Source organism: Mustela nivalis (assembly GCF_964662115.1).
Source record: "Mustela nivalis genome assembly, chromosome: 6".
In the NCBI taxonomy this organism is placed as follows: Eukaryota; Metazoa; Chordata; class Mammalia; order Carnivora; family Mustelidae; genus Mustela; species Mustela nivalis.
The window spans coordinates 101327791-101346310 of NC_139025.1; the positions used below are offsets into that span (position 1 = coordinate 101327791).

Sequence of the window (18520 nt, forward strand, 5' to 3'; positions counted from 1 at the left end):
TTTATAAGTCCAGAGAAGTCAGCAAGTGGTCCAAGGACAGCACAATTAGCGCTAGAAGACAGATGTCCTGATTTCCAGCCCAGGATTCTTTCTCACTCTATCTCCTGCCTCTCCAAGAGGAAAGCAGGACTTCTAAGTCCTAGTAAGTTCTTTGACTTTCCTAATCATATGTTTATAAATGATCTAGTTTACCCCAAGAGCAGCAGAGAGGTGAGCATCAATAGAAAGTGAATAAAACAAATAGATAAAAAGAAAAAGAAACCACCACCATGCCTCTTTAGCTGTGTAGAGAGCTGACAGCATTTGCCCGGATACTGACCTTTGAAATGCAGCACATTTTCAGTGATGCTGATGGCAGGATTCTGTGAAAAGAGACCAAGGATGCGAGAAGGGCATTTTAATAGGAGAAAAATGAAATTAAAACCGGGGCTTACTTCCCTCCATCCTTCCCCCTTAGGGACTTTTAGCCTCCTACCTGTGCCTCCCCCAGAAAATATATTTAGTTGTTTTGCGCAGCTCTGAGCTACATCTAGCTGTACCCATCTGAGATTGTAGGCATCTGTAAGAATAGCCCTAAGCTGTTCTAACCGTGCAGAACAATTAGATACTGAGTCAGTCCATTCCCATAATGGCAAATGGTACAAAGGTGCTACGGGAGGTGTTTCCGAGGAGGACCCAGATCTCTACGACTCAGCCCCGGAGCTGTGGAAGCAAAGAGTCTAGTGGAACAGATGATGAGTCATTTCCTGTCAGAAGATCTCAAATAGTACAAGTAACGTAAGCTCAAGACCAAAAGAGTAGTAAAAAGCAGTTAAGTGTTTTAAGTGTTAAGAGAGCAAGCACAAGAACAGGATGGCTGAGGAGAGGTTCACCTAAAGTGAGACCTATAAGGCCGCAGAAGGGCTGAACAATCACAAGGGATTTCACTGGAAATGAAAGGTGCAGTGCCCTCACCTCAGGCTCCATCCTCTTAACCCCCATCCCAACCAACCTAAAGAGATCAAAATTCTCCAGATTGTTCACTTATTCCCAGAAATTGCTACATGACTTTAAAAGCATAATTTAGAGTGTAACTACTTAGCTCTTTTTTCAATGGATGAGAAAGGACTCCCCCCCACCCCCCAGCTCAAAGTTAATAACCAAGGAGCATCATGTTTCCAGCGCTGTGACTAATTCATTTGTTTTTCTCCTACAGGCTCAGCTCTCTGTGCTCCAACATGCATGGAAGGAAACCAACAAATGACAGAGAGAAGATTGGAGAGGGGGTATAACAATGGGAAGAGGGGGACTACATTCTCTAATTCACAGTCAAGAGGGTTAGGAAAAGGGAAAGAATGAATGCTGGCGGGGAGGGGAGCATTTGAGCCAAGCTCTATGTTGAGAGCCTCCCTATTGGGAGAACAGACTTTAGGCTGAGATGCTCACCCAAAGGAGCTAAAATTCTAGATGATCCTCTCTGTGGCAGGAAGAGGGAGTTAGGGAACCTCAACAAAAGAGGTTACACTTCCAAGGGCATAGCTCCTCAGTAAGGGAAACAGGGCTTTGATGCAAGTATTTTCATTAAAGCTAAAGTTCTAGAACGTCTTGGAGGTAAGGTTCCCACCCAGGTCACTTCTTGCCCAACTCAGTGTGCTTCCCATACTCTAAATCACTTGGAAAGAAAAAGGAATGAAATTGAATCGGTAGTCAAACTTCTGACAGACAAAAGTCTTCGACCAGATGGCTTCACAGGTAAATTCTACTGAACATTTAAAGACGAGTTAATACCCATCTTTTTCAAACTGTTAAAAAAAAAAAAAAGTGAGGACTAAGGAATACTTCCAAACCTATTCCATGAGACCAGCATTACCCCGATACCAAAACCAGACAGACACTACAAATGAACAAACAAACCAAAATCCCGATCCCCCCCACCCCGCACAAAAAAACAGACCAATGTCGCTAATGAACACAGAACCAAAAATCTTCAACAAAATATTAGTGAACTGAGGGGTGCTGGGGTAGCTCAGTTAAGCACCCGCCTTCAGTTCAGGCATGGTCCTGAGGTCCCAGGATAGAGCACCACATCACATCAGGCTCCCTGTTCAGCAGGAAGCCTGCATCTTCCACTCCCTCTGCCCCTCCCCGGGGCTGTGCACCGTCTCTCAAAACTTTAGAAAAAATATTAGCGAACTGAAATCAACAATACATTAAAGGATCACACACCATAATCAAGTGAGATTATTCCAGGGATGCAAAGACCATTCAGTATTTGCAAATCAATCAACATGATACACCACATTAACAAAATGAAGGATAAGGTCATATGATCGTCTCAATAGATAAAAAAAAGCATCTGACAAACTTTATCCAATGAGAAGCTCAGTGGTAAAATGTATCATCACTTACAATAAAAAAACCTCTCAACAAAGTGTGTGTAGAGAATACACCTCAGCATAATAAAGGCCATATAAGACAAAATCACAGCCAACATCATATATACACAATGGCAAAAAGCTGAAAGATTTTCTTCTAAAATCAGGAAGACAAGGATGTCCTATCTCTTCACTTTTATTTAACGTAGCACTGTTAATCCTAGCTACAGCCATCAGACAAAAACAAAAGGTACCCAAATTGGTAAAAAAAGAAGAAGAAGAATTATCACTATTTGTAAATGGCATGAAAGTATATTCAGAAAGCCATAAAGACTCCACCAAAAAACTACTAGAATAAACGAATTCCATAAAGTTGCAGGATACAAAATCAATATACAGAGATCTGTACTTCTATACACTAATAATGAATTATCAGAAAGAGAAATTAAGAAAATCTCATTTACAATTGAATCGGGAATAAAATAAGCTAGGAATAAATTTAACCAAGGAGGTTAAATTTGTACTCTGAAAACTACAACACACTGAGGAAAGAAACTGAAGAAGATGTAAATAAATGGAAAGATCTATTCCATGCTCACGGATTGGAAGAATAGTGTTAAAACGTCCACACTATCCAAAGCAATCTACAGACTAAATGCTATCTCTATCAAAAATATCAATGGTTATCGGGGCACCTGGGTGGCTCAGTGGGTTAAAGCCTGTGCCTTCGGCTCAGGTCATGATCCCAGGGTCCTGGGATCCAGCCCCCCCCCCCCCCCCCCCCCCCCCCCCGCATCAAGCTCTCTGCTCAGCAGGGAGCCTGCTTCCTCTTCTCTCTCTCTGCCCGCTTCTCTGCCTACTTGTGATCTCTGTCTGTCAAATAAATAAATAAATAAAATCTTTAAACTATATATACATATATCAATGGTATCTTTCACAGAACTGGAATAAATAACCCTAAAATTTATACAGAGCAACAAAAAGACCCCAATAGCTAATCCGATTCTGAGAAAGAACAAAGCTGGAGACATCATGCTCCTTGATTTCAAAGCTATAGTGTATGTGTGTGTATAGATAGACATATATATATTATACTACACAGCTATAGTAGCCAAAACAGTATAGTACTTGCACAAAGACAGAAACATACATCAATGAAACAGAACAGAGCCCGAAAATAAAGCCACATTTCCATGGTCAATTAATCTATGGCAAAGGAGGCAAGAACATGCAATGAGGAAAGGACAGTCTCTTCAATCACTAGTGCTGGGAAAATTGGACGACCTTCTTAAACCATATACAGAAATAAACACAAAATGAATTAAAGACTTAAACATAAGACCTGAAACAATAAAGCTCCTTAAAGAAAACATAGTCAGGGGGCGCCTGGGTGGCTCAGTAGGTTAAACCTCTGCCTTTGGCTCGGGTTATGATCTCAGGGTCCTGAGATGGAGCCCCACATGGGGCTCTCTGCTGAGCGGGGAGTCTGCTTCCCCTTCTCTCTCTGCCTGCTTCTTCTCTGCCTCCTTGTGTCTCTCTGTCCAATAAATAAATAAAATCTTTATTTTTTTTTTAAGATTTTATTTATTTATTGGACAGAGAGAGAGATCACAAGTAGGCAGAGAGGCAGGCAGAGAGAGGAGGAAGCGGGCTCCCTGCTGAGCAGAGAGCCTGATGTGGGGCTCGATCCCAGCACCCTGGGATCATGACCTGAGCCAAAGGCACAGGCTTAACCCACTGAGCCACCCAGGCGCCGCATAATCTTAAAAAAAATAATAAAATAAAGAAAGAAAACATAATCAGTATACTCCCAGATATTGGTCTTTGAAATATCTTTTCGGGCAGCGCCTGGGAGGCACAGTCAGTTCAGTGTCCAACTCTTGATTTCAGCTCAGGTCATGCATGATCTCAGGGTTGTGAGATCAAGCCCCACATTGGGCTCTGTGCTCAACGCAATCTGCTTCAGATGCTCTCTCTGACCCTCCCCACTGCGCGCGCGCTCTCTCTCTCTCTCTAAAATAAATAAATAAATCTTCTAAAAAAGGAAAGGAAATATTTTTTTTGCATCCTACTCTTCAGGCAGGGACAACAAAAGTAAAAACTAACAAATAGGACTACATCAAACTGAAAAGCTTTTTGCACAGTGAAGCAAACCATTAACAAAACAAAAACGCAACTCACTGAATGGGAGAAGACATTTGTAAGTGATAGGTACCATAAGGGATTAATATCCAAAATATATCAAGAACTCCTCTACAACTCAACAACAACAACAACAACAAAAATCCAATTAAAAAATGGGCCCAGGATCTGAATACACATTTTTTCAAAGACATCCAGATGGCCAATAGACACATGAAAAGATGCTCAACATCATTCATCATCAGGGAAATGCAAATCAAAGCCACAGTATCACCTCACACCTGTCAGAATAGCTATTATCCAAAAGGAAAAAAAAAAAAAGCTTGGTGAGGACGTGAAGGAAAGGAAGCCCTTGTGCACTGCTGGTGGGAATGTAAATTAGTACAGCCACTATGGAAAACAGGATGGAGGTTGCTCAAAATATTAAAAATAGGGGCACCTGTGTGGCTCAGTGGGTTAAAGCCTCTGCCTCCGGCTCAGATCATGATCTCCGGGTCTGACAGAGCCCAGCATCGGGCTCTCTGCTCAGCAGGGAGCCTGCTTCCCCCTCTTTCCCTGCCTGCCTCTCTGCCTACTTGTGATCTCTCTCTGTGTTCGATAAATTTTTTTAAATCTTTAAAAAAAATGAAAAATAGAATTACCATACAATCCAGCAATTCTACATCTGGGTATTTATTCCAAAGAAAATGAAAACACCAATTTGAAAAGACATACACATCCCTATGTTCACAGCAGTAATATTTACAACAACCAAGATACGTAAGCAATGTAACCGGCCATCCACGGATGAGTGGGTAAAGCTGTGGCATAGACACACAATGGAATACCGGCCATCAAAAAGAATGAAATCTTGCCATTCATGACGACATGACTGGACCTAGAGGCTACTATGCTAAGTGAAATGAGTCAGACAGAAAAGGACAGATACTGTAGGATTTCACTTCTAAGTGGAATCTAAAGAGCAAAACAAGAACACAAAACAGAAACAGGCTCAAAAAGTACAGAGAACAAGCTGGTGGTTGCCAGAGAGAAGGGGGGAAGGCGATGAGTGAAACAGGTAAAGAAGATTAAGAAGTAAAACTTCCACTTATCAAATGAGTAAGTCACAGGAACATAAAGTACAGTAAAGAGAATCTAGTCACTAATATTCTAATAACCTCATATGGTGACTAGACTCTGGCAGTGATCATTTCATAATGTACACAGATGTCAAATCACTATTCTGTACACTCAACACTAATACGCCAGCTATAATTTTTTTAAAAAAGAATATAAATTTCCTGCCACCCCTACTTTAGTTGCATCTCTCAAGCTTTGAATGTAGTATTTTCATTATTATTCAGTCTAACATATTTCCTAATATTATCATTTCTTTGACACATGGGTTACTGAGAAGTATTTAATTTCCAAACACATGAGATTTTCTAGTTATCTTGTTATTAACTTCCACCTAAACTGCACTGTGATCGGTGGGCATTCTCTGTATGATTTTAATCCTTTCAAATTTGTGGAGACTTGCATTCAGAAGCAGTATGAATTGTATAAATGTTCGAGTGAACTTGAATACGTATTCTGGAATTTACAAGCAGGATTCTATATATGTCTACTGATTCACTGTTAACTATGGTCACATAATCTGTATCTTTGCTGAATTTTATCTTGTTATTCTATCAATTACTGAGAAATCACACTATTGTCAACTTGTCTGTCTCTCCTATTTCTGTTACTTTATGCAGTACTGAGGCCGTGTTAGTTACATATAACTTTAATATTGTTTTACCTTCCTGATGAATTCAAACCTCTATCATTATGAACTGACCTTTCTATCTCTAAAAATACATCTTGGTCTAAAACTCTTACCCGGTATCAGCATAGCTAGATCACAGGGATCCCCACTGGCTTCTGCCAGGCACCTAAGAGCTGGGTGTCTTAAAAATAATGACACCAGTTATTATATATAATAATGACCCACTCTACCAGTTGAGACCATTTTTTTTTTTAAAGATTTTACTTATTTATTTGACAGAGAGAGATCACAAGTAGGCAGAGAGGCAGGCAGAGAGAGAGGAGGAAGCAGGCTCCCTGCTGAGCAGAGAGCCCGATGTGGGACTTGATCCCAGGACCCTCAGATCATGACCTGAGCCGAAGGCAGCGGCTTAACCCACTGAGCCACCCAGGCGCCCCAGTTGAGACCATTTTAAACTAAATTCATGACCTGAGGATTATTAGATCTTCAAAATTGTGTACATTTGGGCTACATAATCTTTTAAAAGCCAACCAATGATTTTAACTCCTCAAGGACCGTTTCCTCTACTTTGCTCAGTGTTAAGTCCTCTGAAGATGGGGAGCTGGGATGGATTTACTTTTAGTTCATCCTTAGCCAAAGAGTATGGACCTTTGAAGTAGTTTACAGGGAGAAGGGTTTCCTATTACATATTGAATTTGGTGGGCTTTGGCCTTACTTTGTCCCCTGGACTCTGTTGGGCTGTCAAAGCCAAATTTCAAGTTCACTCAGCTGAGCTAATGTTTTTAAGGCAAAAGCAGTTTCACTGTTCAGCTTTATCAGAGTTTCCCCTATAATTTCTTTTTTTTTTTTTTTAAGATTTTATTTATTTATTTGATAGAGAGAGATCACAAGTAGGCAGAGAGGCAGGGAGAGAGAGAGAGAGAGAAGCAGGCTCCCCGCTGAGCAGAGAGGCCGATGCGGGACTCGATCCCAGGACCCTGAGATCATGACCTGAGCTGAAGGCAGCGGCTTAACCCACTGAGCCACCCAGGCGCCCCTCCCCTATAATTTCTAATGATGATTTTAATGATGATTTCTAATGATGATTTTAAGATTTTTACTGAGCATTTTTAGTTGTTTATAGAATCTGCATAACCTAGCCAATCTTTTATTAGAGGAATTGTTCCTTTGCTTATAAAAGAGAAATGAATAGGGAAAAGGGGGAAAAGTGACTCTGAAGTTGGATGGACCTGGGTTCAAATCCTAGTTATACCACTTTTTATTATTATTTTTTTTTAAAGATCTTATTTATTTGACAGAGAAAGATCATAAGTAGGCAGAGGAGCAGGCAGAGAGAGAAGGGGAAGCAGGCTCCCCGAGGAGCAGAGAGCCCGACATGGGGCTCAATCCCAGAACCCTGAGATCATGACCCGAGCCGAAGGCAGAGGTTCATCCACTGAGCCACCCAGGTGCCCCCATTTTTTATTTTTATCATTCACTTTCAAATCCACAATGGTCATTTTTTAATTTTTTTTTTTAAGATCTTATTTTATTTATTTGACAGAGCACAAGCAGGCAGAGCAGCAGGCAGAAGGAAAGAAGCAGGCTCCCCGCCAAGCACGGAGCCCAATACAGAACTCGTTTACAGGACCCTGGGATCACAACCTGAGCCACAGGCAGCCGCCCAACCAACTGAGCCACCCAGGCGCCCAACAACTGTCGTTATTTTTAAGACAACAGTAACACCGCTCATTTCACAATATTGTTGTAAGAACTGAATTATAATAATGTGTAGAGAATCTGTTAACTACTAAGGACTTAGATTCTCATTGCTTTTCTTTCTCTGCCTTAGAATGCCCATTCTAAGTTTCCATACCTGTTGAATACTATTCACCTCCCAAAGTCCAGACCAAATATTTATTCCTCTTCCCTCCTGCTCACCTCCAACATAAAAATTAATAGTTTCTTTAGTGCTTTGTCTTCACCTGTATTATAATACTTACCACACTGTTCTCCAATCATTGTTTATTGGTTTATCTGCTCCTTTAGACTTGAGTTCCTTGATAGCAGGGGCTGTGTCTTACTCATCTCTGAATCCCTAGTGTCTCATTAACTCTTGAGTGAATTGAAATTAATTCATCCCATTTTCACAATTTCTGACAAAACTACAGAGGTCAGTGAACTATATGCTACCTAAGCCTTTAGACATTTAGAGCTCATCTAAATCACTAGTATTTAGTTTTGCACATGTGTGTGATTAATACAAGCACAAAAAACAGTTATATGGCAATCTTGAGGCTGCTGTCTTTATAAAGGACTGCTTCCAAGATCAGCCCTTGGTTGGCATTAGGAAATCTGGCTTTCCTCCATCCCCTAACAGTTGGTTCACCATGCCTACAATGTGATTAGTGGTGAACTCCAACTCTCCTTCTGGGAGTCTAGAATTTGGGTACACGGGTGCTGACTCTCTAATGGGCTTCCCTGGGCAGAAACATTGCACATAAGCTACTGCAGTTTTCATTGCTGGAAAAAAAGAGCAACTCAAGTGTATACCTTCACAGGAAGGAGAAAGGATGAGGAGCCCTGTGCACGGAATTTCTCTACACTCCACCTGTGTTTTTTTAATCCTTTGCTCATCCTGTCATATATCCTTTCGTTGTAATAAATCTTAGCCAGAACAACTACATGCTGAATCCCATGAAGTCTTCTAGTGAATCATCAAACACAAAGGTGGGTGCACGGCATCTCCCCCAGAACAGTGTCTCAACCCAATATTTTATTGTGAAAAATTTTAATTCACTTTAAAAATTGAGGAAAAAATAGTATAATGAATACTCACATGGCATTCATCAGTTGATTATATTTAATCACACTTGCTTTTTATACACACGACTTTTCTCAGTCATTTCACAATTAGTTGCAGATAGTTCACCTCTAAACCTTTCAGCATGCTGCTTTTAAATAAGGACATTCTCTTACATAATTACAATTTTCTCACACCTAGGAACAAAAATTCTATATCCTTTAATAAACAGTTTCTATTTAAACAATGGCCTGAAAAATGTGTACTTGTTTCAGTTATCTACTGTAATGCAAAACTTGGTGGCTTAAAACCACTATGAAAAAACAAAAAACAAAAAAACACTATTTTATTATCTGACACTAAACTATGCTCAGCTGCACAGTTAGGCTCCACTGGACGGTGGCTACGGCTATTGAATACTGGATGGGAACATCCCAGATGGTCACTCACATGGCTCAGAGTTGACACTGATTGTCATTTGGGAGTTCACGTGGGACTGTTGACCAGCGTACCCATACGTGTGACCTCTCTGTGTGATCTAGGTTTCTCACAGTTGGGCTGCTGAGTTCTGGGAGGGAACATCTCAACAAGTGTTCTAAAACAGAAGCACAAGCTGGCAGTCCTCCTAAAAAGGTTAAGCCTGGGAATGGCCACAGTATCATTCTGTAGCATTCTATAAATTGCCACAGGACCTGCCCAGATTCAAAGAAAGAATAGAGTCCATTTCTCCATTGAGCTCTTGATATGGCTACTTTTAAACCATTACTATGGGGCACCTGGGTGGCTCAGTCAGTTAAGCGTTTTCCTTGGGCTTAGACCATGATCCCAAGGTCCTGGGATGAAGTCCTACATCCAGCTCCCTGTTCAGGCAGGAGCCTACTTCTCCCTTTTCCTCTGTCATTCCCCCTGTCCCCCTGCTTGTGTCTCTTGTTCTCTGTCAAATAAATAAATACAGTCTTTAAAAAATTAAATTAGGGGTGCCTGGGTGGCTCAGTGGGTTAAAGCCTCTGCCTTCGGCTCAGGTAATGATCCCAGGGTCCTGGGATGGAGCCCAGCTTCGGGCTCTCTGCTCAGCAGGGAGCCTGCTTCCTCCTCTCTCTCTCTTTGTCTGCCTCTCTGCCTGCTTGAGATCTCTGTCTGTCAAATAAATAAATAAATAATCTTTTTAAAAATTTTTAAATTAAATTAAATAAACCACTCCTGCATTTACATTTAAAACACACACACACACACAAATCCAGAAACCAATCAATTTTCATACATTACATTTGACTGTTCTGTCTATCTTAACCCAATATAGACTTCTACTTTTATTATTTTTAATCCATGCCAGTTGTCTTAGACAATGTATCACGTTATGGATTTGTCTGGACGTTCCTTATTAATCATTTTTGACAAGAATATCTCATAGGTGACATAGGTACTTTTTTTTTTCTTTTTATGAGTAGTTCTTAAGGCATTGTAGGAGAAGGTGCATACCATGGGAGGGGTGATACTAACCTTGATCATTTAATTGATAGGGATTGCCAAACTCTCTACTTTAAAAGTACTTTTTCTTTTGTAATTAGTAAGTAATTTACTCTTTCCTCCAATGGAACGGTCATCCACTGTTAATCCTTGCCTGATTTGGAGACCTCACAGTGATGATTTTCTAATTCAATCATTCCATCTTCATTTTTAGCTGGCATTCTTCTGTAAGGAAGAGTTTTTCCCTTTCTCTCTTCCCTCTTCATTTTTTAAATTGAAATTTTTAATAAGGTAATTGTAAATCCACATGCAGTTATAAGAAATAACACCAAGAGATCCCCTGTACTCTTTGCCCAGTCTCTCCCAAAGACAGTATTTTACATAACTATAGCATAATATCACGGTCAGGATATTGACATTGATATGACCCACTTATCTTATTCATAGTTTCCCAGTTTGACTTGTATTCATTTGTGAATATGTGTAAGTACTATACAATTTTATTATAAGTGTAGGTTTGTCCATCACAGTTAAGATACTGAACTGTTCCAGATCCCTAGTGCTGCCCTTTTGGAACCACACCCACCTCCCGCCCTTTCCCCTAGGCCTCCCCACCCCCCACCCCACACCTCCATCTTCCTTTCGTTTTGAGTATCACTCTGGACTGATGGTTCTTCTTTTTTAGTTCCCTCTGTCAAAGTCCACTACTATTCTTGCTCCTTTTGCTGTTCAAACGATCACAAATTTGGCCAGTGGAAATCCTTTCAAACTAGCTCCTGTGTGATTCTGACATGACTTTATGGCTTTTGAGGATGTACTTTCTCTAGCATAGACGTGGAATAATCAGCCGTTTCTTCAAAGAGCCTTGAATGGTAACTTAGAAAACATGATCTGGGGGCGCCTGGGTGGCTCAGTGGTTAAGCCGCTGCCTTCAGCTCAGGTCATGATCTCAGGGTCCTGGGATCGAGTCCCGCATCGGGCTCTCTGCTCAGCAGGGAGCCTGCTTCCTCCTCTCTCTCTCTCTCTCTGCCTGCCTCTCTGCCTACTTGTGATTTCTCTCTGTCAAATAAATAAATAAAATCTTTAAAAAAAAAAAAAAAAAAAAGAAAACATGATCTGGGGGCACCTGGCTGGCTCAGTCAGTAGAGTATCTGAGCTTAATAAGTCCCATGTTGGGCATAGAGCCTACTTAAAAAAAAAAGAAAGAAAGAAAAGAAAACATGATCTGGCACATTGAGGTATACTAAATGCTCATTTTTAGCATCTAGCTAGGAATTTTAAAAGTCATGTTGTCATATGTTTAAATTTCCAATTCAAATTTACTATTACAGAGCTTCTCATCTTCTGTTATTCAATATTTTTACCGTTTTTCTTACACCGAAAACCTTGGTTCCTAATAGCATTAACACATTTACTTATTTGATCCTCAAAAGCTTTCGGAATTATATCAGTATTCTTACTGACAATAAACCTACTGAGTGAAGTATGGTTTTTTTTTGTTGTTTTTTTTTTAAAGATTTTATTGATTTATTTGACAGAGAGAGAGATCTCAAATAGGCAGAGAGACAGACAGAGAGAGAGATGAGGAGAAGCAGGGTCCCTGCTGAGCAGAGAGCCCTATGCGGGACTCGATCCCAGGCCCCTGGGATCATGACCTGAGCCGAAGGCAGAGGCTTAACCCACTGAGCCACCCAGGCGCCCCTGAAGTATGGTTTTTTTTTATTCTTAGAATGCATTTTACTAAAGAACCAAAGTACTGTGTTCGAAGTTAGTTTTATTAACTTATTTATCTGGATGGTTATGTTATCAACTTGATATACAGTTACGTCCTTTTGATTCTGTTTGTAATGAATTTCAAGATTTGCCATTGTATTCTTTTATTTTTGAATTATGTAAAATGCTCACATGGGTGAAAAGTCAAACTGTAGAAACAGATCTTCAGAAGTCCTACCTCAAACCCATGTCCCTCCACAACATTTCCTACTCACTACCCACAGGTAAGCATTTCAAGAGCTTCTGTTTTATCCTTCCTCCATACATGTGCACACACGTCTTCCAAAAACTAAGTAAATATACCCAGATATCCCTTATATCCTTATATCCCTTCCTTCCTATATTAAATGTAGAATATAATATACATTCTCACACACCTTGCTTTTTTCACCTAGATCAGTCCTCATCATTTATTGAGATCTCATTCCTTCTTTTTCCAGCTGCATTATACTGTGGGTGTACATACTAATTCAAATCCCCTGCAATCTACCTTATTTGGATCCAAATTCTACTTACACTTAACAAAAAAAGGTAAGGGGTATCTGGGTAGCTCAGTCAGTTAAGCAACCCACTTGCAATTTCGGCTCAGTTTGCAATCTCAGGGTCATGAGCTCGAGCCCTGAGTGGGGCTCTGTGCATAGCAGGGAATGTGCTTGGGATTCTCTCTCTCTTTTTCCCTTTGACCTTCCCCACCTCCCCTCAAATATAAATAAGTAAATAAATCTTTAAAAAAAAAAAATAGCTCAAGGCCTACATCCTTTAGAAAGAAAGCCTTCCCCTCTTCTCTGGACTCCAAGAACACTGCACCACTGATGACTCTGCTCAGCCTCTCCCCCCACCAAAAGGGAGCTTCTTTTTTTTTTTTTTTTAAGATTTTATTTATTTATTTGACAGAGATCGCAAGTAGGCAGAGAGGCAGGTAGAGAGAAGAGGAAGCAGGCTCCCCAGGACCCTGAGACCATGACCTGAGCCGAAGGCAGAGGCTTTAATCCACTGATCCACCCAGGCACCCTAAGAGGGAGATTCTTTAAAAGTTACCTACAATCAGGGTGCCTGGGGTGTTTATATGCAACTAATGAAATCACTGAACTCTACCTCTGGAATGAGTAATATACTATATGTTAATTAACTGAATTTAAATAAATTTAATTTAACTTTAAAACAAAAAGCTGTTTCTGGTGGTCTTTGGTGAGGTTGGGGTGGGCGGATTGTATAAAATGTCCCATTGCTGAACAATCTCAAAATAGTTGGTAGTGTTAGACTTTTCATTTTTCCCAACCTAATATAAGAAATATTATCAATTTCTAACAAATACTATCCCTTTAATTTACATGTCCCTGATTACGACTGAGATCAAGCATCTTTTTAGGTTTACTGGTCATTCTTGTTTCATTTTACTCTGAATTGCTTATATTTTCTGCCCCTTTTTCTAACAAGTAATATGTCTTTTTCTTATTGATTTGTAGATGGTCTTTTACATATTTCAGATGTTAATTACCTGTCTGTGATACGTGCTGTAGATATCTTTTTCAAGCTTGTCTTAAATTAATCTTCAGGAGTTATGTTTCATGTGTCTTATTTAACACATTATTCCCTGTTCCAAAATCATGAAGATGGTCTCTGATATTTTCTTTTAGTAGTTTTGCTTTATGCATTCTGGTCATTAGCCCCCCTGGAACTGACTTTTGTGGCGAGATCTTATATAATCTTTTTGCTATTTGGATTACCACCTGTCCCCAAACAATCTCCCAAATGGTTCATCTTTTCCCCAATTAATATGTAAAGCCACTTCTGCTGTACAATAAGTTTTCATATATGGATAACTCTGCTTAATAGACTCGACCCTATTCTACTGCCCTTTGTGCTTCTCTCTCTTTTAAGGTTTAGTATCACAATAATAATCCTTTCACTTGAATAGCAAACTAGAATTTACAAAGCACTTTCAAATCCATTGTCCAATTCAGACCTCAAAACAATCCTGTGAATTCGGTGCATTCACATTTATCTGGATGAAGAAACCGAGGGACATAAGGGTTAAATGAATTACCCACGGCCACCAGACAGGAAGTAGAACAAGACCCCAATCTCACTTCTTCGGTTACCCCTCTTTCCACCAGAGTGTCTGTCAAGTAAGGACAAAAACAATATCTGTCAAACAGCTCCCAAACACAGGTATGCACATTGTTCACATACAACTAAAAAAAAAAAAAAAAAAACAAAACCTTGATAAATTAACGAATGCTTTAACAACTATGGTTGTTGGCACAAACCTGTCAATTACGTTTTTCTTGAAAATAAACTCTATTCTGAAAATAGCCTTGCCCTAGTCCCCTCGACTCCAGCTAGCATCTTTGCTACCACTCACGTCACACACAGACAAGGCTGCTGTTGGAAGTCTTTATTGTGCATCATTCCTCCTCACATTAGTGGACGTTTCTCGGAGCCACTAGCCCTGTGCTCTAAGGACAGAACAGAGATGTGAAAACTGGACAGTTCTCTGTGTCTCAGAAAGGGAGGGGAGCAGAGTTGATGTCCCTAAATTGGAATTCAACACTAAAACTCAGTAACTATGGGAAACGCCAGAAAGCAGGGGGCGACAGAGAGCTGTCCAACAACCCAATACTTAGCTTAATGAGATAAAAGGAGGCACTCCACACGTGGTCTTCATTGAATAAATGAATTGTTTCATCCAGAGCCTGAATTACAGGTTCAACAGCCGTGCACTGAGCAACTGAGAAATGAAAAGAAAGAAAGAAAAAAACAAACCCAGCAGCCCTGACATTCAGAGAGTGGCCTGTCACTCACAGCTTGGCCATCTTACTCTTCTGTTGGACATAATGGCACAGAATACCAATCTTGGACAAGGCTATTCTGAAACCTCAGTGAAATGAGACAAAGGTCATTTCATAATTTTATGTAAGCACAGACCAATAAAATGGCTGCTATGCCACTCCCAAAATACTTTCTCTTGGCCAAAATGAGTGACTGTGACTTCTCTACCAATTACATTTATTCTTTTGCTAGTCTCTCCTCCCTACAGGTAGGATTTATTCTGATAGCCAACCACAGAATTGCCCGTTTTCTGACAGCATTTAAATCCTACAATCAATTCTAACCCCCTTAATGAGACATCATCATCCCGCATGGGGTACGATCTTCCTTCCTGAAATGAATAATAAACCCAACTTGTTTCACCAGGGGTGTTTCCCTGGCACTTTGGCTGTAGTTGCACCGACACGGTACAAGTCGGACAAACTAAGAGTCTACGCCTTTCTCTTCCTGGAACATTCTTCCAATCTCAGTTTGACAAGAACACTTCATCTCAGGGTGCCTGGGTGGCTCAGTCATTAAGCCTTCGGCTCAGATCATGATCTCAAAGTTCTGGGATCAAGCCCTACATCGGGCTCTCTGCTTAGCAGGAAGCCTGCTTCTGCCTCTCCCACTCCACCTGCTTGCTCTCTCTCTCTCTCTTTCTCCCTCTCTGTCAAATAAATAAATAAACAAATAAAATCTTAAAAAGAAAAAAAAAGAACACTTCATCTCATTTCAGGAAGTCATCTCTAACTAAGCATAAGAGAGGTAACAGATTCCTTTAACACCAGAGACCTGGTTCATATCCAACTCCAATTCTACCAATAAACATACTCCTACACAAAACTTTTGTCTGTATATGATAATATGCTTCTTCTAGATAGTATGCTCTTGGAAAGCCGAGACTGTCTGACTCATCTCTGTAAAGCTCTAGTACCTCACACACGGTAGAGGATTTCTTTTATGAGTGGTATTAACACATTGCTTTGGTGGGGGGGGTATTTTTCCCAAAAATAAAAGGATTTCTCTCTCCAAAAGAAACTTCCATTTTTTCCTCCACCTTTGCATTTCTTTAACTACAATAACTTTCAAATGGATACCTCTCATATTTCTAAATATACCAAAGATAATTAACACGTGTTCCGATTTCTTAACAAAGAGGTTTAGATCTCTCAAGACAAACATAAGTATGATGCATCCTTTCATTTGTCCAACTAATTCCCATTTCTTTCCACTATCACCACCATCCTATTCCCCTAAAAGCACCTTTGGTGTTCGCAGCTTCAAAGTATCCCAGAATAGGGCATCCTTATTACAGGATAACATCTAGAGAGGGGAGGGCCTAAATTTAATTGGTCTACGTAAGGCTTGGCTAAATTACTTTTTTAAAAAAGAGACTGTCATAGCACATGTTCCACAGTTACTGAGAACCCTCTCCAGATGGAGACTTTGATCCCCACCAACAACGATTTTGTTTGTTTCCTTCTTTCCTGCAACACCCTGGAGCAGAGTGGAGGGAGACAGCACAGTACATTTATTCATCTTCTGATGCAAAAGAATAATTCAGTCTGATTTACCACATTAAATGACACGCCATGCAATGTCACATCCTATTTAAAGACATTCTGGCCAGTTCTGTCTTTCTCTTTCAACGGGAAAACGGGTTTAAATTCCAGAAACAAAGATTCAATTCAACAAATTCAAATCCATACCCAAAGAGCACCTACACTTAGCAAGAAATATGCCACACAGGTGGACAGAGAGAAATATGAACGACTGAGTCAAAGGCAGAGGCATTAGGTGGAATGAAGATTACAAATTGCCATAGATGTCACAGATAAGGAGCAAGGATGACTGGAGAAAGAACATTCCAGACTGAAAACTCCATACAGTTTCTCAAAACCTGGAGTCCTGGATGGTTTGGACAGACGCAGGGGCTACACGGGTCCTGGAACCTCCATCATGCAGGAGGCATGGACCTGGTCATACAGGGAGCTAAGGAAATCAAACATAAATGCTCGATGTAACTTAATTTTTAAGTTCTCTATGCAACTCCGCAAACCTGAGCTCACAGCCCTCTGAACAAGGGGGAAATCACTTTCAGCGGGTCTTCCGGATTTTAAAATTAAAATTAACAAGAATGATTTCCATCACTGAACGGTTGGAAGGTGGGTGTGGCCCCTTTGGGGGCAGCGGCGACCGGCCTTGCGAACGTCAGACCGGCCTGGCAGAACCTATCTGGCCAGCGCCAAACGTCCAGCCAGGACCCAGCAAGCCACCGTTCATTCTGCACCCCCGGCCCAAAGAGCTCATCCCATGCCCCGAAGGGCCTAGGCAAACCCGAACCCCGACGGCTAGGCCTCCGGGGCCGGGCGCGGGCTCCATCAGGCCGCAGGCTGGTGAACAAAGAGAAGGCCGGGGCAGCCTCCGAGAGCCGCGTAGGGCTCACGCAGCATCCGAAGGTACCTGCAGCCCTCAAGGGGTTGTGCCCCAGGCCCGGGGTCTACGGGTGTTCCTCGACGAGGGCCAGCCTCTGCCCCGGCCCGGACGCCGAAAAGTGCACCGTGTCGCCGAACCCGTTGGCGCACTGCAGGCTCTCCGGCACGCCCCGGGACAAAGGGGATGGGGGAGATCGGAAGGTCCCCGGGGCTGCAACCCGGCGCTCGTCCCGCCACCCGCACCGGCTTTTACCTGCACGTCACTCAGCTCCACGCGCAGATACAGCTCGCGGTGTCGCTGAGCCCAGTAGACGTGCGGCGTCAGCACCTGATTCTCCATGGCCACACTGCCCAGGGCGCGGGGAGACGGATCGCTGCGCCTCGCTGCCTCGGAGAGTGCGCGACTGGAGCCGGCCGAACGCAGGCCACAAACCCCCGCGCTCTTGAGCGCCGGCAGCCGGCCACCTCGAGACGCCCCACGCTCGCAGGCTGCGCTTGCGCAATGAAGATTAGGGGGGCGGGGGCGGCGCGTGCTCCTGGCCTCTGCTCAATCAGGGAGGGGGCGGAGCCGGGCAGAGGTGGGAAGGGTCGGTGACGCCAGAGCCTGAGGCGGCCACCCGGAAAGTTCAGAGTCTGCAGGTGGGTGGGTGGTAGCGCTTCTCTCTCTCCTCCAGGACGGTGCTTGAAGATAGGCTTAAAAAAAAAATGCTGCTGGGGCACCTGGGTGGCTCAGTGGGTTGGGCCTCTGCCTTCGGCTCGGATCATGATCTCGGGGTCCTGGGATTGAGCTCCGCGTGGGTCTCTCTGCTCAGCGGGGGGCCTGCTTCCCCTTCTCTCTGCCTGTCTCTCTACCTACTTGTGATTTCTTTTTTTTTTTTAAGATTTTATTTATTTATTTGACAGACAGAGATCACAAGTAGGCAGAGAGGCAGTCAGAGAGAGAGAGAGAGAGAGAGAGAGGGAAGCAGGCTTCCTGCGGAGCAGAGAGCCCGATGCGGGGCTCGAT

The 18520-nt window shown here is 42.0% G+C and overlaps 1 protein-coding gene across 1 annotated transcript in view; it reads right to left on the reverse strand.

Annotated features, from left to right (window-relative positions):
• Positions 1-18171, reverse strand: part of HACD3 (3-hydroxyacyl-CoA dehydratase 3) — a 41177-nt gene extending 23006 nt beyond the window's left edge. The window contains exons 1-2 of the mRNA XM_082737121.1: positions 17768-18171; positions 320-362 (exon numbers count right to left, since the gene is read on the reverse strand). Of these exons, the coding sequence (XP_082593247.1) occupies positions 320-362; positions 17768-17854 (130 nt within the window). The 5' untranslated portion in view covers positions 17855-18171. The remainder of the gene's footprint in view (positions 1-319; positions 363-17767) is intronic.
• Positions 18172-18520: the final 349 nt, after the last annotated feature.